The sequence below is a fragment of the Dicentrarchus labrax genome, unplaced genomic scaffold (genome assembly GCF_905237075.1).
Source record: "Dicentrarchus labrax unplaced genomic scaffold, dlabrax2021, whole genome shotgun sequence".
NCBI classification, from domain to species: Eukaryota; Metazoa; Chordata; class Actinopteri; family Moronidae; genus Dicentrarchus; species Dicentrarchus labrax.
Genome location: NW_026136704.1, coordinates 12,362,788 through 12,389,753, shown reverse-complemented (window position 1 = coordinate 12,389,753; position 26,966 = coordinate 12,362,788). Strand labels below are relative to the sequence as shown.

Below are 26,966 nucleotides of genomic sequence, written 5' to 3'. Positions count from 1 at the left end.
GTGGAGCACCCCTCTCCCTCCCCCCCACTCCCCCCCACCCCAAGCCACCCCTTAAAAAAACAGACCCCTAGTCTGCCACCATGGGCCCCTTCAGCGAGTTAGGTAAGGATCCTTCATCTCAAGAAAAGAACATCAAATTTTTATTTTGCTTTGGGCTTTTCAGTGTTTTGTTCCTTTTCAGATTGCTCCATTCAGAAAAGGTATCTTCCCTACTCAGCAGCTTTCTGTAGCCATCTCAGTGCTAAATCTTAACACTCCCCGTGTAGTAGCTGCTCTTGTGTTTTCTCTGTGCATTTTTGGGTCTGTTTTTCCACTCGCTGATTTATGCCTGGGGGCAGCTAAAATTAAGAGAGCATTTTGGTGCCGCCCAGGGTGCCTGTGTAAGTGGAGGAATGCAGCACAGAGTTCTGCTCCATAAGGTGAAATGAATAGGCAGCCATATGCAGAGTCTTGCCTCTCTGACTTTATTATTCAGGAGTAGGGTTTGCAGTTAAAATGCTGACAGGCAACAGGGTTTTTTCCTACATTTAAAGGACTGACTGTGTGCTGGATTGGCTCTTATTTGGGACTAGATTTATGTGTCTTGAATTATTTTCCATCCGAGATTATTTTTTAAGACAAAACAGGAACACAGTTTGAGAAATGAAAAGGTCTCTATGGTGCTGCTCCACAGTAATTAAGCTGAACCTTCTACTGCCACCTGCTGGCAATTGTTGCACCTTCTGAGCTTTTTGTCACACAGACTACAGGGTAGTGGTACACTAGAGTTACAGTTTCACTTACAGACAATGTAGCATGATTAATACACAAATTTGTATCTGTTATTATGTTATATGAATAAGATCTCTTATTCGAAACCAAACACTAATAAAAATGCTAATATCTTACAAGTTCAATAATGCATACTGTTTGCTGTTAATCACTGGGTGCTCTGTGAGAATTAATGAAAATTAGGTAACTAATTTGTCTTGCGTGCATTATGGGACTGATGGAATAGACATTTCTTTGTCTTACTATACTCTCTTTTGTCTCATTTTATTACAGGTAGCTCATCATTATCCTACAATACGCCATCTCACACAGAGCCTTCCCCACGCCTGGCTGCCAAAGAGGGTAGGGACACATTTCTTTAAATTCTCTATGCTTTATCCGAATATTTATCAGTGTGTGTTGATGTAGCTGTCATATCAAGGAAGCAAGGTGAGATTGTCGGACTAGCTAATGATAAAGAGAAGAATGGAAGAAAAAAAACAGCACGGTGCCTGTCAGCTTCAAACAAGATGGACACACAAAGAGCAGACACACTTGAGAATACAGACCTCTCACACAAATCCAAAGCACATGCAGTCACTGACAAAGCTCTGCGCAGGTGCACCTTTTGTGTCGTTAAAAATAATATGAGCCAAGCTGTGCCAATTCAAAACCGCTACCTGAACACTGTGACAACACATAGTAGCTCACAGGGGTGACCTCAGAATAGAGGCATATTAACAAGAAGACAAAAGCAGTGTGTTGATGAGTTCCATCCACAGCAGCAGTGGTGACAACAGACGGTGAATGTGATGATTATGGGAAAGAAGCTGGACGTAAGACATGTGAATGAGGTTGTTTGTTGAAGAGAAAGGCATCAGAGACAGGTGCTGAAGCAACAATATGAGCTGCAAATATGGCAGAAGAATCCTGATTGGCTGCTTCAGACCAGACTGGAGTGGAAAGGAGTTTATGTGTGTGTGTATAAGTGAATTATGGGCGGACAGGATGGCAGAAGGGGAAAGGGAGAGTAACCGTACAGTATATGTAGGAGGGACTTTTGTCATTGTAATAAACCTGCCACTTCTTGTCATTTTGCACTTTTTACACATTTCGCTCTGCAAAATCCATCTCTAGTAGTTACACTGTGTTTATGAGATTACTGTCACTCTCTGTTTATGAAACACATTAGTCATTAGTCCAATCCTAACATGTGGTACAGTGGATGCCGGATAAAAAGACTGAATGTACCACAACAAGAACAAAAATCAGTTTATTAGTTGAGGTTATTCCCCATGTTTTGAACAAAAATCAACAGTACTCAAAAATTACATTAAAGGCATTTCTTGATATTATTTGAATTATTCTGTCTTTCTTTCGTAAGAGGCTCACTACCTGAAACAAATAAGAAGAACCTTATCTGGAGACTTGTCATGTGTTTGTTAGTGAGAGTTTTAGAGATGAAACTGACATAAAAGACATTTTGTTGTATTTGTATCATGTGAGCTGCTTGGTGTCTTAACTGAAGGAATATAACTATGTCAATTCTATATAATATAGTATAATATAATATCAATTTGCTCATTGAATCAGTGTTGACATTGGCAAATCTGAAATGCAGCAGTCAAAAGATGTAATGTTGCGCTAGTAAAATTCTTGCAAAAGCCAACGCCCACTGCAGCTCAGGATGATTGTCTCTTTCCTCTGGATACCTTTTCACTCTACAAACATTGTTTTGTGCTGACACAACATGAACTAGGCAAAGGCTGCACTGCACTATCTGTAAAAAAAAAGGAAAAAAAAGGCTACACATCCTTTACATCGTCTATATGTTGTCACCACCAGAGATGGGAGAAAGGACTGCAATAACAGTGATAGCCTCTCTCACAGGATGAGGGCCCCTATCAAGGCAGAAGGAGAGGAAACACTAGGTCTGATAAGTGTCCGAGAATGCCCTCGGCCTCTCTCTATCTGCCCCTGTGTTGAGCGCTAGCAGGCCGTGTACTTGTTCTCGCCCAGCTTCCATACCAATAGGCCAATGGGCAGGCCAGATAAGATTCTGCTCTGTCACCCCCGACCCCGGTCTTCCTGGTTCTCAGTGCCAGGTGTTTGGACTGGCAGGATTAGAGGGTCACTCCCTTCAACAGCATTTCCCTTTCACAAGACGTGGCTTCTATTATGGGCTCCTGTAACAGTGACTGTGCCTAGTTGTGTCCCGTGATCCCAGGCAATGTGCATTTTTTATCTGAGAAAAGCCTCTGTTTCAAACAGGGTAACTTTTCAAGAATTAGGAAATACAATGGATTATCAGAATGACACCCACCCAGTCTCAAATGAATCATTTTGTTTGAGCAAATATTTGTATTCAACCTAAAATGTATCAACCACATTAAATATTACACAATGTCACTTTCATACAACGAGTTAAAGAAAAGTGAAAATGTGAAGTACATAAATAAGTGAGTTTGTGACTCAACGATAAAAGAAGTCTTGTTGCAGGAGTAGACTTTATCAACATTTTCTCAGAGCAGCATTGCCAGATGTTCAACTTCATATTGCCTTTAGAGAACAGTCAAATACCATTCAGGCTCTTTGGGGTAGAGTAAGCACGAGCATGCAGCAGGAGACAACCCTTAATCTGCTCCAGACTCTGTGGTGTAAAATGCAATGTTATGAATAAAAGAGAGCATATAAAACACGGAATGCAGCAGCTATGAAAGGGTGTGTGTGCGTAGGTGTGTGTGTGTGTGTGTGTGTGTGTGTGTGTGTGTGTGTGTCACTGTGTGTATCTGAAGTCTGTGTCTTCTGTTTGCCTGTGGACAGTGTGTGTGGGTTTGTGGATGTCTTAGTGCAGTGTGACAATATGCATTTACATTGCTTTTGGTTGTGCATGTTGGAAAGCATATGCATATTGTATGTAGTATTATCTTAGTGTTAATGTTTAACACAGTTTTTTTCAGAGCGTTCCCCAGTCTTTGTACCTATTTCACTGTTAGCCTCTGTTTGTGTCGCTGCTATGAAATTTAGGAATTTTATAACTCGCGGCAAGGACACTCATATTCTCCGCTGCTTCTCAGTGAAGGAGGAAAGATGATGATTCACCTCTGTGAATGTATTTATTTTGCTGCCACGTCAAAGTGGCAACACAACAACAAAGTGTGCCATTATGTGCAAAAGCTGTCTTAGATTTACAACTTTCAATTTCAGTTGCTCCCCTTTAAGAAAACAAATAATAATGACAGATGTAATTCTGTCTTTCATACTGCACATAACTGTTCCCTTGCATATGCATGAGTATGCTTATGTATGCAGCATTGTTGTAGTGCTCCATCGCTTTGAAACAGTTTTCACTGGATGCTTCTGTTCTGGTGCACACACTGTCTCCTCACTGTGTCTAACTCCTGTACTTTGCCATCATTCTCCTCCTCTTATGGCTCCGTCCTCACACAGATGGCTTTTAAAGCACCTGTATTACGGGTGTTAAAAAAGTTTACCCTGTCTGGGTCTCTCTCCTTGGCTCAGACTCCAGGTTAAAAACAGTCCACGACTCCATTCTATCCTTCTCCTCTCTTTCTCTGTCTGTCTTACCCTCTCTACTCAGTGGTTCTTTCTCTCCCACTCTGTCTCCCTCTATCTTTTTCTGTCACTCTCTATGTCTCTCTGCCTCTCTCTCCCTCTGTCTAGCGCTCAGGCCTTGTTTTGACTAACTGGTCCTGCAGTCAAAGTCTCCCAGGAGCGTGCACCACACCCCAGACCAGAGTGGAAACTGGCTCAAGTCGCAGTCAGAGCAAGGCCTGGAAAAATGAAGGAGGGGAGGAGGGGTTGGGGAAGAGGCGTCTCTGTGTGTGCACATTCGGGTCTGTGTCTGTGTTTGCATGGCTGGCTCGCCCTGAGTACCCCCAACCACTTGGGCTTTGTACATTTTACCTCTGCTGCTTCTTCTGAACTTTCACTTCCACTTCCCCACTCAGTTCAATTAACCCCAAGATGGAGTGATTATATTGGTTCAAACTTTGAATTGTGTTCTGTCTCATTTGCATGCTGATAAAGGGAAAATAGTTTTTAGGGGGTTAATGTTATATGCAGCCAACAACTACACCAAGGGTATTTAAAAATGTGGATGAGCCCATATTACTGGGCATCTCCTCTATAGCTCATACCAGACAGAAGCTGGGTTTGCTGCCATTGTTTTCTTTTCAAATTCCAAAGTTGTGTTTCGTCTGACTTTTTTTTTTCATGATTTTTTTCTCTTCTCGCTCTTAAGTTTCTTCTCCTCTTTCTCTTTTGAGGCCTTTTTATGCACTTAGTCACTCAGTCTCCATCTTTATCTGTCTGCTTCTCAATAATCTTTCTTTCTCTGTCTGCGACTCCTTCACCTCCTCTCTCATCTCTCCTTCATTCGTCTCTGCTTCTCCCCCGCCATCTCCTCTCCTGTTTGTAACCCCTCTCTGCACGTATGGAGGTAGCCCCGTTGTGTTTTTTTCGGGGTGGTAGAGAGTGGATGGGGGGGGGGCTGGCGGTGAGTAGAGGGGAAAAAAGGGCCAGTAAAACAAAGAGAGGTTGTCTGCAGGCGAGGCAGGCAGGAAACGCAAGTCTCCCAGGACTCTCCCCCAGTCACTGCTCCTTGGCTATCCTGCCGGCCCACACCAGATTGAACCTGACAGCCCTGCTGAGCCACGGCAGCCCGCTTGTTATTTGTCCCTCTTCTCTCTCTTTTTGTCTTTCTCTATATTACACTCTCCTTCTTTCATTCTTTTGATCATATTGTAATTTATTCACTTTACTTTTGCTTTGCTGTGACCTCATATCCTTTATTTTACTTTAACCATATGTTTTTTTCACCGTTATATGTACTGTCTTGTACTTTTACTCCATTTTGAATATCCCAGAACCTCTCTTGTCGAGTGCTGACAGGAATAGGCATTTGCTGAAATGTCAGGGATTAAAGTTGAAAAGTTAGATATTAGAGATCAAGACGTCCCTGAGCAGCACAAAGTTTTCCTATTGGTGGATATTCTGCCTGTAAGGAAAGGGAAAACAAGGCAACAAAACGTCCTTTGAAAGTAGCACAAGACACATAATTGGATTTGAAATGTTTTTACATTTTCATTGGTGGAGTATGAAACGAGTAAAACAATAAAACACTTGTGTGGCAGGTTACCAGGCAAACTTTGTTATGTTTTCAGAGAGATTTGGATCTAGAGTTGAGTTGTGCTGAACGGAGAAATAAGGAGTTTCATTTTGTGCATTTTATCATTTGTTGTTTATGTCAGGATAACCAACATGTCAATATGTTGTGATCCACACGAGGGCAGTATTGCACAGCGTTTAGAGATCACTGTACATGAAGTGGAAGCTGATGGTGAATTTGATGTCACTGGATTTTCTTCTGGTGTGTCTGAATGAGGTTATACTGGTCAAGATGGCACACAAAGCCCAAATGTGTTGTTGTAGTAAAGATGACCACCTGTTTGTTTCCGACACTGCTAAGAATGGCACACTCACAATAAGTAATTTACAGTGTTTTGCATACCTAATTGATAGACCTGAATTGATAGTTTAAATACATAGACCATCATAAATTAACATGAATAACTACACATTTTTGTTGAATACAGAGATTTTATATATTAGTAAATGTGCTTGTTTTTCAGTGATTGATAGCTTGTCAGCATGTGAGTTATTTGAATGCACTACTTAAAACACAGTGGAGAGTAATTTGCAAACACATAAATATTCATGTTTGGCAAACAAACACCTACACACACAAATACACACACATAATGCATTTATAGTGTGGCAACAACACCCTCACTCACTTTTGAAATGTCAAAACATATCAATCTAATGATCGATTGAGATAATTAATCATGCATATTATGTAAAACACAATGCTACATTTTCTATGACTGAGATAAGGACCTGATGCTTTTTATTGGCGCCTCCATATTTTGTATTTGCACAGGTTTTACACTGGCCAGTTGTGGCCTAATACAATTTGGTGTCCATTGTGTTGCATCAGGAATGAGTCTTGCTCTTTCTCTGAGATTTTCAAATCTAAGGATTCAAACTGCCAACTTCAATTGTCAATAAGCCTTCTTGTCAAAAATTCCACCTTCACTGATGGGAAATGGGATTGCCTCTTGACCTTCTAACAGCTTGCTTATCCTAGCAGCAACCTCTGTCATCACCATTACACTGTCTCTATCCGCGCCCCTCTGGGAGAAACACTGCTGACAAAGACATTTACAGATCATGATAACACTGTGAATAGTATGTTCCACACAATACAGAGTGTAATATCTGGCTACAATATGCATCATATTTCCCTGTGTTCTGGCAATTTAATGAACTGTATTAGCCCGCAATAATCCAGACCATCAAGGGTGCTGGCCAGGTGCACTGTGAGTATACCAGGGTGTTTTTGAGACATTGCCAGGGCAAGAATACATCCCCTGCTTTATCTGCTTGTGTCAGAGTGATTGATTGTTACTGGAAGCAGTCCAGCTTCACACTCAGTCAGGTTTGAACCGCAGACACACAGCAGGTAGAACCCATGCAAACTGGGCCAGTTTGGCTGTTTGTCAAGGTCTCATAAAAGCAGCCTGTGTAGGGAAAGGGAATATCATGTGCATGTATTCTCCATGTGTGTGCATCTGTTGTCCTGTTGTACAATAATTTGCACCAGTCCCTGAATTTGTGGTCAGAGTGTTGCAAGCTGGTCAACCAACTGTACTCTGTCAAAGATTGTGCCATCTACATTTAAACCAACACAGCTTGCCAAACAAAACCACATTACTATGTCCAGATATCCTGTGAAGAGCATCTTGAACCATGTTTTGATAGATTTATTGATGCCATTTGGCACTGGGGTCCCTGTTTTTGCTTTGGCAGTTGCGGTCCTGTGATAGGCTAGCACACAATGAGATGAGACTCTTACAGTATACATGCACACAGGCAGGTTTAGAGATTGTAATATGGCTAAATACATAGGAATTTGGTCAGTCAACTGCAGATTTCTATATAATGCATTCCCACACTCTTAGAAAAAAGCTACATATTTCTTAAATAATGTGCTTAAACTGTATCTTCCCTCTTTTCTCCTCTTTGTCAGACCCTTCATATGATGCTGTACGGCGGACAGGATGGTCAAACAACATGCACAGTGGCAAAGGTGAGGACACAAAAGTCGTTTAAAGTGCTTATGCATTTTTGACTGGAACATACGGTTAAGTATGCATGGCTGTAACCTACTGAGGAAGGGCGTTTCACCTACTGTGGTGAACTTTATCTTTGTATTCTATGCATGTTAAAAAACACCCAGATAATTTGCGAATGCTTTTTAACCTACGCTGACATCACCCTAGAGGTAGCTCCAGCATCCACAGAGACGTGTGGGACAGACTCCTAAAGATTAGAGATTAGAACATAAAGAGACATTCAAACAAAAGTCCTTCCAGCCACCAACTACTGCTTTATTTACTTTTGACCGCTGCTGACGTGCTTTCAAGTTGTGTTGCCTAGTTATCTGTAGCCACCCTACTGATGTTGTCTCTCAACCTTTTTATGTCTTTCTCTCTCTGTCTCTGTCTTGTCTGCCACTGATTGCCTCTCTCTCTCTCTCTCTCTCTCTCTCTCTCTCTCTCTCTCTCTCTCTCTCTCTCTACAGGCTCACCAGTGGTTACTCAGAATGTGACCAAGTCCACCGAGCAGCCCAGAGCTCAGCCAGGTAATGGCATACCAGGTGTTCTTCTTTATATATATAGTATCAGTATAAAATTAAACCACAACAATCAGCACAAAGCTAACACAGCCGGCTTAAAGATAATTTGTTAGCATTGGTATCAGTTTCCATTTGTTACAGTTGACTTGTAAAAATTCTCGGAAAAGTGTAAAACAATTGTTTACAAGTAGTTCACCAGCAATTTGATAATGGACTGTTTGGAAGTCTACCAAGAAGCTTCAAGTGTTTATTAGTGTTTGTAGTGTTTTTCCTTACCTCTCAGGCACACATCTATTAGCATGTGTAATTGGTTTTCCCGGTCAACTCATTATTTAGCGGGTGTGCAGAGCACAATAATCCAAACACACTAAGACTGCAGCTCATAATGCTCTCTCATTTTGGTCAGTGTTTTGTATATTTTACTTTATTTACTCAACCTGAAATGTGATATTATAAGCACAGGTAATAAAGATGACATTTTAAATTAATTAAATTGCATTATCTCAATGTTACTATTATTTTGCATTCAGGCTTCCATACTAATTTGTATGGTTCACATACCATTATATCACCACAGCAATCAGCTTGTAGATTAACAATGCTCTCCTTTTGTCCACAGATCCTTACCAGATTCTGGGTCCCACTAGTAGTCGCCTAGCCAATCCAGGTACAATTCTAAGAATGCTCAGGTCTTTATAACACATTTGTTGTGAAGCCAGATGTTGTGAGCCTCATTCTCAAAAATGTCCTTTTATGCAGATCACACCGGTTAGATAATGAGCTGTTGAGCTGTGAACAGTGAATAATTAGCTCTTAGCTGGAAGAGGCTGTGTCTCTGACTGTTTGTCTCTCCATCAGGTTCAGGTCAGATCCAACTGTGGCAGTTCCTTCTGGAGCTCCTGTCTGACAGTGCCAACGCTGGCTGCATCACCTGGGAGGGAACCAACGGCGAGTTCAAGATGACGGACCCGGATGAAGTGGCGCGGCGCTGGGGTGAGCGTAAGAGCAAGCCCAACATGAACTACGACAAGCTGAGCCGCGCGCTGCGCTACTACTACGACAAAAATATCATGACCAAGGTGCATGGCAAGCGCTACGCCTACAAGTTCGACTTCCACGGTATTGCTCAGGCACTACAGCCGCACCCCACCGAGTCCTCCATGTATAAGTACCCCTCGGACCTAGCCTATGTACCTTCCTACCACGCCCACCAGCAGAAGGTCAATTTTGTATCACCACACCCTCCATCCATGCCTGTCACCTCCTCCAATTTCTTTGGACCCACTGCTCCATACTGGAGCTCACCCACTGCAGGAATCTACCCCAACCCAAATGTTCCTCGCCACCCTAACACCCACGTGCCGTCCCACCTGGGTAGTTACTATTAGACACCCCATTCTGACACCCTACGACCCTCTTAAACCTCCCTTTTCCACATTTGCTGACCTGCACTCCCAATGATGCCGAACCAATGAAGACTGAGTTAATAGAGGCATTTGTCCTCTGAAGAAATTTTGCTCCTAAATGAAGGATGATCAAAATTGAAGAAGATCTTTTTTTATTTGTAAGATTTGATAAACAACTGGATGCTATGCTCCAAAATGGAATACTACTTACCTTTACAAGACTAGCAACTGTTTGTTTATGTTTTTTGGACATGCGTCTGAGTTTCCTGTGCCTTTCTCTTTCCCATCCTCCAGAAAGCTGCACCTACAGGTGTCCTTTCCAAAACCTTCCCAAAACAAAGCCCGTGGACAGGGAGAACAACTCAAGTCTGTGTGTCTCCTCACCACGCTACAGTGCCAGACATGGGCCTATTATTTATGGGTCTCAATCTACGTCCTCCTCAGTACATTATATACATTATGCTTTAAAGCATCTGCCTTTTCTGCTCGTCTACAGCCATGACAGGGTTTCTTATTCCTACCACATCTAGCCTTCTGTTTCCACTGTCTCCGTCTACTCATCTGTCCATCTGCATCTTTGTATGTGTGTGTGGAGAGTCTTCTGGAATTCGCTGGACAAGGAGGAGCTCTCAAAGAGATGGACTTTTCTCAGCACTGAATGAAATTTGGCAACTGGAATATGCCATTCACAATTTAATTTATCCTCCAAACTGGAAGGCTAGAGAAGAGTTAAATGCTGGAGAAGGAAGCGCTGTATGTTTTGCTGACCTGGGTCAAATCGGTTACTTAAAATGCTTTCTGTGTGTTGTGTGTGGAGTTCAACAACATGTACAGTTGACTCGACTGTGCTGGGGAAGCTGAGTCAACATGTAATTGAAGTAATTTGCAACAATAATTCAACCCAGGTCAGATGTTTTCAGGGGGCCACACACTAGGCTATCCAATGTTTGCCATGTTGTTGCCTTTCAGCCATGCCATTTCCAGATGTTTTGTCGCTCGACCATGTCAGTATTAATGTGAATGTCTTCTGGTTTGTGAAACGCGTAAAAAGGGATACCCTGCAGCAAAATCAAAATTTGTCAGATGTTTTCATTTAGTTTTAATTAAAAGAAAAAAAAAAGTCTTTATTTTTAACACCATTTTTGCTGCACACATCTGAATCTAAAACATGAACGTGCCTATCTCTTTCTGCGGAATAAGACTGTATATTGTTTGGATGTCTTTTTTATCCAAAGTGCCTTACAGTGCCATGAGTGCATCTGATTTTATTATATGGCATAATGAGAAACCTAACCCTCACAGTGCCTTAACTGCTGTTTTATACCATATATTTTCTGTTATAGACAAAACAGCATTACATCCTTAAATACATAGCAAGATACATAATCATCATCTCCATGTCATCACCAGAAATCTGACAATTTTTGATTTTGAAGTGCCACGCTGTCTCCTTCCTCTTTGTAGGCCAGTCAGGACCGTATAGGTCAGCACAGAGAAGTGGCTTAGCAATAAGTCATGTTAATAGACAGTTAGGTTGCATTTTACCAGGGCTGGATCCTAGTTTGAGAGCAGCATGTGTGTCTGAATGTTAGTTTCTCACTGATCTAAAGCCCAGCAAAATGCACGTGAATCTCAAGTCAGGATTTCATCATCATGTAACAGTATTGTGTCAAAACATATCCATCTTCAGGTGTTCAAAGCTGTTAATAGCAAAAGTATTCCTTTTGAAAATAAATTACTTGGGACTAAGTAGTTTATCAGAGAACAAAACCAATAAAGTATGACGAGATGAAACAAAGAAATCCTCAGATTCGCAAACGCTGTGCGTTTGTCAGACCTATTTTTTATTATTTTATAAGCATCAGACAACTAGGCATTAAAGCAACTTACTGTATAAATTATGCAGAGTTATTTTCATATGTGACACAGTATAAAAAGTCAAGAGAATTAATACGAGTTGACCTCGGTCAAAAATGCAACCTTTAAAGTCCATTTCTGCTAAGTAGTTTGTTCAGCATTTTTAAGCGTTTTTATATCTGTACATTTGGGCAATACATTTTAACATTTTTGTTTTCTTTTAATTGTTATTATTTCTGAAATTCGGCTGTAACATCCTGAGTGCCTTTATGCACACAAGGTATTTTCTTGTATCCCCAAAACCACAAATGCCTGCTTGAATCATAATCCAATAGCCAGGGATTCCTTTACTCTATATGCAACATGTGATTATGATGGTTCTTTTCCATTGTGAATCACCTTTTATGCCAAATGGCCCTGGAATTGGTGGCTTTTCCTGTGCATTAAAGAATTTCAGGTATTTTATGCAAAATAATACAAACAGTATTAATATCCACAACCAGCTTCTCCGGAAAAATTATAGCTTTAAAAACAACAAATAAAGAGGGAACATGTAATTTGTAGCATAAAGAAATTATTCAAATGTACCCTTACTTTCCATGTTTCACAAGCATTATCAATGAAAAGGGATCTGTGCTACTTCGTATATGCAATGTATTTTGGATATCAAATATATATATATGTGTATAATTTTACAATTAACCAATGTATTATTATTATTGTCATTCCTGCAATGTATGAAGTAATACCTTTTGAAAAAGGACTTTTGTATAGGAAAATGTGACAAAATAAATGTTTTTACCTCTCATACCATTCTTCCATTGCCTGAATACTGGGACATATAAAAACAAGCAAGTGACTTGCAGATTTTGTACAATACTTGATCATCGTGTCAAAGTTTGACACACTATTTCACCTCAATTGTGTGACAATCATTACACTTTATCAGTGTGCATTGTTACTTAGCCTATTAAGGGAACAGTAATTCCCTTATCCATAATTATTGCACAAACAAATGTCCTTTTTCTCCAGCAGATAGAAAACAGCTTTCTGCCCAACACAAAACATTGTTACACTCTCTCTTTCATTCACATGTGTTTTACAGAAAAATAAAGTAGCTGTTACAGTTTGTAGATAGACAATGCTCTAATAGTCCTGCGATAAAATCTACCTTCATTAATGTTTTTCATTTTCATTTTTTTTTTTAAACTGTTGATCTTGATTCAACTTTATGATCATTTTTGATAACCAGTGCTATAATTGTGGTGGTACTGTTATTATATGTTTATATTGCATTATACTTAGATGTGTTTCAACTATTTGTCCACCCCAATTACCAGATATTAATGATAGTATTAATTGGCTGTACCTGACAAATCAGCAGTTTTGAAAGCAGGTAAAGCCACAAGCTGTGACTGGACTTGGTACATTCATTTGAAGTCAGCATTTGACTCTTTATGTCATTTACTTCTCTTTTTGAACACAGCTTCAGATGATAGGTGGTGGCAATTTAACAACCTGCATACATAGTGTCCGTGTTAAGGCAGCTACTGCCTTGCAAAGTGCTCTGTTAGTTTGCATGAACCATGTAGACAAAAATATGTATCATAGACACAGATAAAGCCAGCAAGGGACAGTTGTGGACTAAATATAATTGTGAAGCATGTATCATCTTTATGCTGCTTAGTAATTCTGCATATGTGTAAATAATAGTCATAATCTTTAACCTTATCAATTGCTACAACAAAATCTCTTGGTGCAGACACACACACATTAGACTCTAAGCAGCTGGTCAGTGGCGGGTCCACTTTACCAAAACCTGTTGAATCTTCATGCTAATATATGTGCTGCTATTTCCCTAAATGGAGAGTTCTGGTTTCATGTTCAGAACCTGCAGGCAAAATAATGGGCAGTAAGCAACATCTCTCATCTCCCAAACACTTCCACTCTGTTGTGTTTGGATCCCTGTTTGCTGTCACAACTTCACTTTGTTTACAGATGAAAAGCTGTGATAGGGGTTGGCACCTGTCATTATGTTGCTTTGACCTTTTTGATCACAGTCCCTATGTGACGTTCCGGTTCAGAGAGTAATGCGACAACACAGAATTTTTTTTTTAATGCAAAAATAGCCTTTATTTCAGTGTATTTTCCCCCTGAGATCAAATACAAAAAAAATAACTTAACAAACAGAACTGATTTTCCTACTATGTCAGAGCTGTATGCAACCATATTTTAAGTGTTTCATGAGAGCTTTTTCTCTCACAGTGTCTTCACTCAAGAAGGAAAAAAACAACTACATCACCCACTTTTTAAAAAGAGTGACCCCTGAGCCCAACCCTTTGCTAGTGCATTAATAGCAGAACTCTAATGGTTCAAGTCCAAGTGTCTCTAAGCCTACAGTAGCATGAATTAATAATAACAACCACTTTAGCTTTTTCTCACCCATGACAATAGCATGACCCCCCAACACTGGTCCCTCAAGTAATTGTAAGATTTACACACATTATAAAACATATGCCTGGTTGCCTGCCTGTGGATACTTGGTAAACCCAAATTTGCAACGCCAATTAGACTCACTCCATCTTCATTTAAAGAAAGAGCGTATATGTATAGTCCATGTGTGAGTAATTGGGAGAAGTTTGTTTTTCTGTTCTTGAATTGCAGCTTCACCATCTTACGTGACCTGGCCTCCCTTTTGAAAAACAGGTTTTTGATCAGCAGACAGTGACAGGTGTGGTTTTGCATACAAATGGTTCACAATAACTGTCCTGACCCACAGGTGGCTTTCTTATCTGTGTTGAACACAATAGAATAGCAAATAAGTAGGTTTACTTTACTTCATATTTAAATGCTACACAATGTGTTGTCTGCCATTAGGTGACTCCACCTGCCTCCAGCACCTGTTTGTTCTTTAGAGTCTTGAGGTGTTTATCAGTGAGAGGTACAAGCCTCCATCAGTCTCAGTTTCACTGTACACTGCACTGTATCCATCCTCTCACATTTTGGTGACATTTGGGGGATCATTGATATCGATCACCTCAAAGCCCTGGTTATCATGTCCATCTCTGGAATGGTGGTGATGACCCTTGATGTTGTGGAAACAGTAGGCACAATGTGCAGTGGCTACTGGCACCGCCTTGGAGAAGTTGGAGAAATCTACTCTGTACTTGCCCTCCTTGCTTCTGGAAATGATGGGCAAGAAGTTATAGCCCCACATGACCTCTTGAGGAATAAAAGAGGTCCGGACTTGGCAGGTAGAGCTGGTGGACTCTGCTGTGCCATCTAGGAAGACCACCAGCTCAAACTCTTGTTTATGTAGCGTGTCCACTGCCATCTCAAAGAAGGGACTGCTCTTGTCGATGACATGGTAGAGTGTGAGAGGACATATGAAGAAGAGGTTGTCTTTCCCAGCATCCATCATAAAGTCAATGTTTACTTGGTCCATGATGATTGTCTCCCCATCTGGTGTTACTGTTGTCCTCAGCAGCTTGCCATAGATCTGGCTTCCAATCATCAGGGTCTTGCGTAAGTTTGCCACCCTGATTGACAGGCAAAGAGAGCCATTTTTGGGGCTGATGACAGCCATGTCACTAAATGTGATGGTCTTAGCCCTCTTTTTGGGTAAAGAGATTTTGGACAGGATGACTCCACACATGAAGCAGTTGATAATGGCTCCGAGAAGGGACTGAATAATGAGAAGAGCCACAGCACCTGGACAGAAAGGGGTGAGCGCTCGGCCACCATATCCAATAGTTGTCTGGGTTTCAAGAGAGTAGAGAAACGCCGTGGTCAGTCCATCAACATTATCAACACATGGAGTGTGGTCTAATTCTTGATTTTGCCACGTCAGGTCTCCATTACTGCGGGCAATCCAGTACCACAGCAGGCCAAAAATGAACCAGCTGAGGGTGAAAGAGGCGATGAAGAGTAAGAGGACAAAACGCCACCGGATCTCCACAAACGTGGTCCAGAAGTCAGCCAGAAAGGCAAAGTGATTGCTGTAATGGATGTTTCCATATTCAATGTTGCAGCGACCATCTTTGGTCACTAATCTGGTCCTGCGGCATCTTCGGTCCGCCAGCCAGTCCTGGATGCGTTTGTTCATAAACCCAAACATTTTCTAAAAGCCGACGCCCTATAAGACAATGAAAACAGGGATATAGCATGTAAGTATATAGTAGAAAACTCGCCATCAAGCATTTGTGTGTGCAAACATTTACTTATAATTTCCTTAATGACAATGCAGTCATAAACAACTACAGGAATACAAACATTACTGACAAGATAACTTGTCCTAGCAGATGAAACTTTGGACCAAACTAAGTTTTTAAAACCCCAGAAATGGCAGATAATGTCTATAAATCTGGATCACAGTTTGATGAAAAAAGTTAAATATAGAGGTAAATATGCTGATAATATCTGCTTTATTTGAGTCTGGCCATTTAACCAGTCAGTCAGTCACAGGCCCTCTCAAATTGTCAACCATCCTTAAATACTGTGATTCACTGCAATCAAACAGCAAAAAACTAACAAAATCAAAACAGCCTATCAGGTGCTGAGAGGGAAATGTAAAAACAAGGATAAGCTAGTACTTATTGTTCCAATAAGGATGAATAATTTATACGCACAGTAAATGCTTTACTGCTCTTCCCAGATATCTGATTCTCACTGTGGACTGCTTATGCACAGTCTCACATGTTCCAAGCTACTCTGTCTCGCTGCTTTAATCCTCACTGAAAGGCTATAATCCTGGGTGGATGCAGCACTGCAGTAAAGACATGAAGTTAATGAGAAACAAAAGTTTCTGAACTGTAACACATAGGGCTCCAAGTAAACCAAATAATTTTGGATCTTTGGTCCCATGCAAGTGTCTCAACACAAGGATCAGCTTTGTTTGCTCGGTTTCAATGCTACAAAAATAAACGTGGCATAAAAATAATTTGTGCAAACCCAGCCAGAAGGCCAGCTGCTCATAGACATAACAATCTTTGACTTTATTCTAGCTCTGAGTTCTCATAAGTCTGGTGCTTGATGGATGGCAACTGGCAGTATTAGCTATACAGAGGTTTCCAAATAAGTATGGCCTCTGTTCTTGCCAAGTCATGCAAACTACCCATTTGGATCATGGCGTGCTTGTTAGTGAGTGTGAAGTAGTACAAAACGATCAGTGCAGTGAGTTAATGTTTTTGTTTTCAACCATCTAAGCTCACATCCAGTCATTTTGCCAAAAGAAATCTGATAATCACACTGTAGAGCTTGTTTGCAGACTTTCATCCCTTTAGAAGTAAACCTAGTCATTCTACACCTAATCATTAGGTCAGTCTGTTTTCATACTGTAACAAGATATGTGCTGGAATGATTTCAGGTGTTTAGCATTTTAATTGTGTGTATGACAAGTTACTCTAAATTATTGCTTTGCATTACAAAACAACTACCTTTATAAATGCAAATTGCCAGTGGGAGGAAACCCTCCTCTTGAGGACCATCCACAACATACAGGACATAAAACTTTAAATCTGAAAGGCCTTTACTGCCATGGCTCAGAGTCAAAGAATAATCAGTTAAAATCACAGTTAAAATGTAATAAATCAGTCAAATCATTTCAAGATTAGCAATTCATGAATACAGGGGTATTTTTGAGGACAAGCACATTTTTTGAATTGCATTTGACTTCTTTGTTTCACTGACCCACTCTAATATAAATAACTATTTAATCATACTAGAAAAAGTTAAAAACAACTAACTAAAAAAAAGAAGATATAGGCTAGTTAAGTAATAGTGCTGCCTCTATTGCATTAATTACTATTATCACAGATAATCAATATTTGACTATGTATTAAGTGTCCATTATAATGCTGTATGAAACTATTTTAGGCTCAGTCTAATATGAGTTAATGAACTACTATTTTCTACTTTCATTATTTGCATCATTAAAGTGGCTTGTGACTGTAACATAATTCCAACTACAACAGGGATTTACTTTTGATTTAAAAGGGAGATTACTGGAATAAGACTCTAATGAGTCCTGACTCCTTATTTGTAATAAATGCCTTATTTTGTCAATGAGGTACAAACCAGCTTCATGAGCTAATATATAAAGTTAAAAAAAATAATTAACAATCAATTTATTTGTAGCCTCTTTCCTTTATTTATATTTATTTTAGAAAACAGTCACAGTGACAAACTTATTCCCTATGAAATGAAATTAACTACTCACACCAGTGCTAACAATATCCTTTCAACAATGTGGTCATAGCTGATAAAAAAAGGTCACCATGAAAGGGAACTTTCTTCAGTCTAAACTCACCTATAAGAATTGAAGATAAAGTAGTTAGATGCACATCCAGAGGTTAATGAAAAACAAACTCCAGCGGGACCTTCTTTCCTCTCCCTCTGTTTTTCTTGCTCACAGTTGATTGAAACAGTTTAGGTGTGTCCTCCCCTTATGCCCGTTCACCAACACCTGTACCTTTATACTGTCCTGTCTCTGTGTCCTGGAATCAGCCAGGTGATGTTTACGCCCACAGATACATCAAGTACCCCTCCGCCCACACACACGTGCATACCCTTCCCCCGGCTCTAATAAGCTGTTTACCCCACAGACGCCTGGCACCAAGGGCCACGCTGACCTCTATCCGTCACACTCCCAGTTCACTACAGTCTATGAGGTGCTCTGGATTTACTGTTGGTTGATTCTATTTTGTGATATTTGAATTTGAGCTTTTTTGCAGTTGGATTCACTCTAGAAAAAAAGCCAAGTGAATACTGCCAGTGTAAAAGTAAAACCTGCATGTACTGTATCTGTGTATGGTTCCGGTTCTCTGCGTCTCAGTGACGAACACACTGTGTGGCATTATTTACTGTAGACACACATGCACGCACATTCACTTTTATTGGCATTTTGTAGGGAAATAATATTTTTTCTTTTTTTCCAGTTCTTGCCAGTGTTTGGCAAGTGCAGCATTGCATGTCTGAATATGTGACCTGCAAGGATGATTAGAATCGTTAACACTTTGACAGCTTTTCATTGCCTGATATTAACATGATAGTAATCTTGCCCTTGGAATACTGTGTGTTCATGATAGAAAAAAGCACAAAACTCACTTTTGTTTATGCATGAGTTCCTCCACTCCTCTGAAAATGATGACCATAAGAATGTGTTTAACACATTCCCGGGCACAATGTTGTCACCATGAATCAAACATCACTGCTTCACAGCTCAGCACAGCACAGTCGTCTTCCTCCAAGCAACAAACAATTTCTCCTCTCCTCCACAACTATAGGGCTGTGTTGTGATGAAATATGGGGACCATAGAACATAAATAGGTGATAGGGTGAGACAACAGAAGCAGCTGAGATGAAAAAGACGATGTTCAAAATCCAAACTGATCGCTAACTGATCGCTCTCTCTGGGGTCGGTCAGGAATCAAATCAGTCCATGGGCTGAAGATGTTCTGAATGCCGAGGAGAGAAAAGTTGTGAATTGTGATGGGTGTCATTTTTCAGCTCTATTGTTCCAAGCAAGAGTTACGGAAAAGGCTGCAGTATTACCTTTCATGCTGCAGAATGTGTATTCTATTGACAGCCACAATACTTTACTGTTGACACACAACAAGATTAGGCTTGCCTGCTTTCTTCTAAATTCATGCTATTGTATAAGGATGACAAGCTTTTTGTAATTAAGCTTTTTTTTATTCAAGAGAGGATTTACCTGTTTGTTTAATCAACTCTCTCTTTTTTAATCCTTTTTGTATCTGACAAAAGGCCAGCGAATAGCCACCAGACGACACAGCTGCATTGATTGTTGGGCTGGTTTAGCAAAAAAGAGCTATGGAGACTACATTTGATTGACAGCAACACAATTTGAGAAAATTGCTACCACTGAATAATAATGACAACACAACAACCACAGATAAGTTCTCCACATAGGGTGATGCCGTTTTAATACGTGAGGGTAGAAATATCAGAATAAATAACTAAATGTTCATTTCATCAGATTACAGACATTGAAATGTGGTGACCTTGATGAATAACATGCTATTAATATAGAAAGTACAACACTAATAATAACATGTTCAAAAACAGTGTAATAAGCAGGTATATAGTTGTGGTTTGTGGACGTGTAACACATCGTCTTGTTGAAAATTTTGTCAGTCAGAATCTATGAAGTGAAATAATAAGCCAAACTCTCAATTTAATTAACAAATATTTATTGAGAGGATTAAATACTGCATTAATGTATAAATGTACAATATGCAATACAGGCTGATGTAGTTAAAGTAGCTTTATAAGACCTTGTTTTACTTACTGCTGCAACTTCTGGTAACAAATGTTCATGTTTACCTTTGTACTTGTGTGACACTGATTGGTACTAAAACTCAACACTGTCATCGCAAGCCCTTACTGATAAGAAATACGTGTATGATGGATCAGTACTTAAGTACCTTTGATAACTAGATGTCTCAGAGTGATAGTAAACAATGGCAGTTTCTCTCCGCATCAATTGGAGCACTCAATTGAATAATGCTGGTTTCTGTATCAGTTTCTGTCAATCAGCTTTGGGGGCAAGAATTTACCAGCATTCAGTCGGTATGGCCTGCCAAGCTTCATTGCCTATGAGGTTGTAAGTACAGCAACAAAAAGATAACAGAGAAACAGATAGACACGTCTCTACACATTCGCTCTGCTCATACATACGAGATTAAACACCTCTTGCATGTCTTAATCTACAGATTACCTTTAAAATTCACTTTCACTGTTCAACAAATGATATGATATGCAAATGTATTTGTACAAAGTTAAACCTGATTTATTTTAACTAAATAAAATATTATTCTGGCCACTTGGTGGCAGCACAAACACGCTGTGGACAACACTGACATATTATCACCTTTTAAATTAGCAAACTTGTTAGCCAGCAGTTGCTCGTTTCCACATTTGGTAGATACAGGGCAAAGTTATTATTTGTTTAGTTGCAAAAGTAAGTCTCTCTCGATCAACTCTTCAGGGAAATAGCTCCTTAGCTACTAAATGTCCACTCCATTATGATAACCAGCTAGTTGTCTCTTTGCCGTTTTGTGCTGCAGGTAGCTCACAGTGGGTTTATCAGAGCTCGTTCACTGGAAACAGTTGCCTGTGATGGCTGATGAGAGCAATGAGAGTGGACCGTAAAGTTGCAGGCCGTGATACCAACTAGCTGAAAAACATTACGAAGCCCAGTAGAGCCGAGGGGAACTACAGAGTCGGATAGTCTTGACAGAGTCAACATTTATTTAAAAAGACTCAAAAGTTGTTAGCGGGCTCTACTGGCAGAATTTTCATAGAGATGTTTTAATTAGTGTAATAATAAATAATAAACAAAATGGACAAACCAAACACTTGCTCTAGATAGTGCCGTTGGCGAGTTTTTGCTGCCACCGTAGTTGCTTCTTCACACTTGCAAGGTGAGTTGGTTGCAATCTGCAACTTCACTGCTACACACCACTAAATTGTACACACTGATCCTTTAAAGTGGGAAAGAGTGCCCACACTTTGAACAATGTGCCTCTGTATCTATAAATAATATAAATTTAAGTTACCTGGATCTTTAGGGGCCCTCAAATTAACAGTTACACAAGTTTGGAAATTAATGGTCAATTGATGATTTAAATTGACAACACTTCTTAGGCAGTGAAATCAAGACCAGCCACCTCTTTTTAAGTCCGGTAACACTTGACCTAGGTCTTCCTTTGAAGCTGTTAAACAGTCAACATGTTGTCATGACCCTTTACGGCTCATTTCCTGCCTCACTTTAGTTGCTTTGTGGCTCCCTTTGCCTGGGCCACGATTGCACCCCCAACTTGAACTCATGCACAACTTCTGAGTAATTGATGGTGAGAGACATCAGTTTTATGGATTTGATTAGGCTATTCTATTTTGGGGTTTCAAGTAACCCACTACTCTTGCTGCTCCTTTCATGCCCGTTCCATTTACGCTTTCTTCCGTTTTGATTTTTCAAAAAGACTGTTCAGTTGCACAATCTGGCTGTTTCACAACAGAAAAAAAACAATGCAGTCAGAATTAATTATGAAATGTAGCCTTGAGCATTGGGCTGAAACATTTTAATTAATTCTGGTGTGAATAGAAATGAAGCCTTTGGTTTGTTCTTTGGGTATTTTTATTTTTTTTTTCCTTTTTGATTTGTGATTCAGGCGTCCATTGCAACACAGAGTTTTAACATTCACCATGTGGTTTTATATTCTATGATTTGCTTGGGTTGATCTGAATAGGTCTATACTTTGGGGATGATGGTTGTGTATGTGTGTGTGTGTGTGTGTGTGTGTGTGTGTGTGTGTGTGTGTGTGTGTGTGTGTGTGTGTGTGTGTGTGTGAGCAGAAAGGGTGAGGCGGCTGTACACTGATAGGCAGCCATTTTGCTGGGTCATCATGTCACTGAGCATTCATATTCCATATCCATCATTCTGAGAATAAAAATGGCAAAGTGCTAAATGCCAAGCATTGCAATCCCAAGCTGTGCAATGTGCTTGTAAAGCATTTGACTCTCGTGATAATACAAACATAAGCTGCGAAGCATTTCTCAGAAGATGTCTTGTCTATGCACTTTGCTGCCTTATTGTCAGCATGCCTTTGTGCAAGACCATCTTGTCTGTAAAATGCAGAGATAAGCATGCCAAAAAGGCAGATTGTTGTGATTATAATGATCTTAAGATATGTGCATCCAGTATTGGTGCCTTTGGGTACAATGTGCATATCAATAGAAGCCCATAGAAGAGGACTTTGCCTATCAGGCCTGAATGAGGAGCCTGGTTTGTGGGGATTTTCCACTACAGGACTTACAATTGCCCGTCCCCTAACTATTGAGCTTCATTAAAACTAATGCATGTTTTTACTATGCCATACTTCATCCCTTCATAACCACAGCTATCCTCAAAGACTGATATAACCCTATTGCTGCTCCATAAGCAGATGGTTGGGATGTGGGTGCAGTATGTGTACAGTAGGCAATGAAGTGTAAGATGTAAAGCATGCCATAAACATTTAAAGTACAGCCGAGTTAGATGTGTTATGCTAGGCTCTGGGGCGATGCATTTGTGTTATTTGTCTCTTTTGTTTCTTGAACACTGGGGTGTGATTCTATTTGCCCTGTGGATGTGTACAGTGACAAGCAAAAAGCTTAGGATTCACAACTAGTAATAGAATCTAAAATAATCTTCTAATTATTTTATGGAACAAATAAACAAATAATACACCCTTATATGTATATGTTGTCAATTGGATTTCATTTTATTGTACGGCATGACTTCATACGATAGTAATTGAGTGTTGAGGTAATTTTGAACTCGACTCAATATTCTCATGTCACATCTTGTCTTTCTGTCACATACACCATCCACTCAAAGGACTTGAGCCTGATTAAGCAGCCACATAGCCTGAATCAGTAACTCAATGAAAGGGAAAGAAAATACAAAAACCCTCTTAAAAGCTTAAAATCACTTCTCTCACTAACCTTTTTTTCTCACCCAGCCACTCTGCAGCTCGGTCAGTGGCGTGTGTGGAATGAGTGCAAATTCAATTCTGTTAGATGTAAAGTGACACCTGGCGACAAAATCCACAAGAGAATGCGGACCTGTTGTTCCACTTGAGGGATTATATCTTTTTTTTCAGTTGTGGACACAGCCACTATATCACCTTTCATGTTATTTCATTATTTGTATTTCATAGATCCTCCAAATAGGAAGAAAATGGATCTTTATGTAAAGGCTAAGCTCTGCTTTGCAGTGGTTCTAATGGCTGCCTGACAGCGCTTCCCTGCATACTGAAAAAACAGCACTATTAGAAGAGAAGTGTCTCTAAACTTACATATTAAGCCCTTGAATGTCTTTCAGCTTGAAGATACCATAGATCTCAAAAATCTGTGTGCGTGCAGGGATACAGGCACACACGACTTTGTCTTTCAGTGAGAACTCAACCTGACAGCAGTTCCCTGCAGACTATATTTTTAACACATAGCCATTAGAGGAGGAGGTTGCTTTAAAGCATCGGTGCCAAAGCTTTTTGACATTGATGGTCTTGGACTGAAGCTTAGCATAGACTATTAGAAAGAATGGGCCAGTGGGCAATGGACTGAAAAAGTTGAGTGGACATTTGCTTCCAAGGCTTTATATTTCCATGAATTTTTCCCCAAATTATTTCTTAAAAATAATTTAATTTAATAAAAGATTTATGTCTCCCTTAAGCTATTTAGAGAGTAACACAACTGGCCCTAGTTTGGACGTAAATAAACATTCTCTCACCATAAAAAGTCCTCAATGAAATAAAGATTCCTTTTTTTATTGTCAATGAAAAAACAATCCTCGGTTTATCAAGGTGATATCACTGTTGTCGGTCTTCACTGAGCATGCCACATCAACCCACTGCGATGGACAGGATTTCCCACAAGATTTAGAATAAGCTGTGCATTTTGCAAGTGGTGACTAAGATAAACAAAAAAGTAAGGGAAATTCAAAGTATAAAGTTGGAGCTCTTGATTTCAGGTAAACAGAGCAAGCTGAAAATCTACTCGGTTTTGTCAGCAGTCATAAATTATATCAGCTACTTACTACGTGTAGCTATAACAGAAAGAGACCAGCCGAGAGATGCTGCTCCAACCTGCTTCAAACTGTCAGGAATTGATGGATTGTGACCAATAAAAAGCAGCAATCTGTTGTAACATTATTGCAGCCAAAACAATTACAAAAATGTCTCATCTGATCTTGAATGTGTTACTGTAAAAGAGTTCACTCCTAATACCAGGAGAGCAAAGATTAAAGGATGCTCCCCAGATAGTAAACTTCTTCCAAGCACAGTGCATCAGTCATTAATTATGTTTAATCACTCACTGCTATACCTCTTTCCTCCACATAGTGTCGCTGTGCCTGGACTGCATAGTGATGTCCAGGGAAGGCTCAGTCAAGATTAATTCACCCAGTTCAAAATAATGCAATAAAAACAGAGCATGCATGGTTGATTCTTTTGACATGATATGGACACAATGGCATATACATGGCGAAATATTAATTTACACTGTGGATAATGAGATTTACCCCTGTCACATCATTCCAGCTACAGCATTGTTAAATATAAATATATATGAATATTTGAATCTATTGAGATATAATTCACAATAACTCTGGTAACTCATTCAACATTAACCTGCAATACACAGTAGGTTAAGTATGAATCTGTGTAAATTTGAATATTGTTTTTGAGAGAGTGTTTATCACTGGAAATGATCTCATACAGTGCCTGTATAGACCTGCTTTACTTCCACTGTAGATACTTCAGCATTCTGTGCACAAGATGAAAACATGGTACAGTATTTCTAAATTATGTATTCACATATAACAAGCACAGTGCTACGCTGTAGATCTTCACACTCACATAATTCATAATTTAAACACTAATAGGTGTACTCACTCACTCAGTTAAGCTTCCTTTTAAATTACATAAAAATAAGGATAACTGTTTCTGCTATGCTCTTAAATCCTCATTTTGTTTTCAATACAATGAATAATGTGTTAAACTAATATGCTGACACTGATACATTTTTTAAAGATAAAGCTGTACCATCTCGCTCAGATAGATTGTTTAATAATTTACACATTTTCCATTGCAAACATATCTTGCCTCTTCAGGCATTCACCAGTTCTTTATGCTCTTAAATGCTAGTCTTTGTGTAAAACCAAATGCAGGCACTTGGTTTAACAGTTAAATATTTTAGATATTACCATACAACAGTGCACCATATAGCCTTTCTGGAAAACCATTCAATACTGAGACACATTTGTTCAGGTTCTTAAAGCCACTGGAAACCAAAATCACCAATGTTATTTAGGTTCTTATGTACAAAATAGTAAGCACCTAAAAAGTATTAGAGTAGTTTCAATCCAAATTTAAAATATTGTCTATTAAGTTTTTGTAAATTTTCCTGATATTGGGTTTGAACTGGGAGTGGTTATGAAAATTACGCAATTAATTTTGCAAACCAATAAAAAATCACCAAAACCTTTATGCACCTGCTCAATCTGCCTATGTGAGTCTGACACCTTCACCCCACATTAAATTATAAATGTGCACCATCTTTCACTCAGCTGTAACTAAGGTCAGCCTAATTGCATTGTTAACCCATAGTGAAACACACTTCAAACTCAACAAAACTGTCTTGGTTAGTCTTTTCACTGTTCCAGCAATCACCAACTTTGGCTTAATCAAAATAAATCCTTAATTCCCCAAGTGAACTGTTTTCTCCAGTGGCTCTCTCTATCTGCTGGCCTCTTCCGTCACAAAGGTCCATCTGATGGCAAAGTAAAGCAGTTAAAATATATACTCAATATAGTGTACACTTAAGCTGATCCACAGCAGTACTCCTGTCCTGGGGAGATGTCAATCAAAATCTGCCACGCCTACACAGTCTTGGTAAATGGTCTCAACAGCAAAATTGGCAGTATTTCTTTCTTCTAATAATTCTGAATGTTTATTTTCAATCAGATTTTTGTGGATGCTTAATAAGACACTCCACTTTGATATCACATCTGCATTCTTACTATTTCAAGTCTCATCTCCAGATGCTTTGAAGAATTTATCGACGCACAGACACCTAACTTTCTCCATTATGATCTTGTAGTGATATGTTTACTGTGGTCTTACTGGGGTCGTCCTCTGATTTCCATTCCTGCTCTCACTTGTTCTGGGCTGCTAGTAACAGCTCAGTTCATTGCGGTGCCATAAGCTCTGACAAGAGGATCAATCAGAGCTAATGAAGCCTAGGAGGAGGTGAGAGAAAGCAAAGAGGGATGGAGCCAAAGGGGAATGAATGGGAGAGTAAGGATGAGGGGTGCGAGGTGTAGGGGGAGGAAAGACAATACTAGAGCCAAGGGAGCAAAGAGAGGATTAAGAAAAATGACACTTCCTCCACACTCCAAGGAAGAACTAATTCCTCTCTCCTCAGTTATGACCCCTGAAACGATCGTTTCATCACCTGATAGCCATGGCTTTGCTTGGGGTGTTTAGGATGAGAATCTACACTGACCCACTGGTCAGCATAATGTGCAAGTCAGTTATTTACATTATGTATTTCCCTTTTACAATCTCTACTATTTATATCCACAGTCAGCATGGGAGATATAGAGCTTGGTTTATTTCATATTGATTAATATTAAATAAGTCTGACTCAGAACATATATCACACATCAC

General features: G+C 39.7%; 2 protein-coding genes across 9 annotated transcripts in view; one reads left to right on the top strand and one right to left on the bottom strand.

Moving 5' to 3' along the window:
- The window catches only part of fli1 (Fli-1 proto-oncogene, ETS transcription factor), a 33,281-nt gene extending 20,737 nt beyond the window's left edge, over window positions 1-12,544 (top strand). For all 7 annotated transcript variants that reach the window (XM_051397454.1, XM_051397457.1, XM_051397453.1 and 4 more), the window contains 5 exons: window positions 1,045-1,113; window positions 7,865-7,924; window positions 8,420-8,479; window positions 9,093-9,140; window positions 9,332-12,544. In XM_051397454.1, coding sequence (XP_051253414.1) covers window positions 1,045-1,113; window positions 7,865-7,924; window positions 8,420-8,479; window positions 9,093-9,140; window positions 9,332-9,861 — 767 coding nt within the window. In that variant the 3' untranslated portion in view covers window positions 9,862-12,544. The remainder of the gene's footprint in view (window positions 1-1,044; window positions 1,114-7,864; window positions 7,925-8,419; window positions 8,480-9,092; window positions 9,141-9,331) is intronic.
- Window positions 12,545-13,842: 1,298 nt separating this feature from the next.
- kcnj1a.1 (potassium inwardly rectifying channel subfamily J member 1a, tandem duplicate 1) lies at window positions 13,843-19,177 on the bottom strand. 2 transcript variants are annotated; one of them, XM_051397463.1, is made up of 2 exons: window positions 18,841-19,177; window positions 13,843-15,871 (listed from the first exon to the last, which is right to left on the bottom strand). In XM_051397463.1, exon 2 carries the CDS (start codon window positions 15,851-15,853, stop codon window positions 14,732-14,734), a length of 1,122 nt encoding a protein of 373 aa, XP_051253423.1. In that variant the 5' UTR covers window positions 15,854-15,871; window positions 18,841-19,177; the 3' UTR covers window positions 13,843-14,731. The 2 variants fall into 2 exon arrangements, with proteins under 2 accessions (XP_051253423.1, XP_051253422.1); XM_051397462.1 differs by lacking the exon at window positions 18,841-19,177 and adding an exon at window positions 18,044-18,217.
- Between the last annotated feature and the right edge of the window lie 7,789 nt (window positions 19,178-26,966).

Coding starts and splice junctions, on each gene's coding strand:
- kcnj1a.1 (XM_051397463.1), bottom strand. CDS start 15,853: ATGTTTGGGTTTATGAACAAACGCATCCAGGACTGGCTGGCGGACCGA.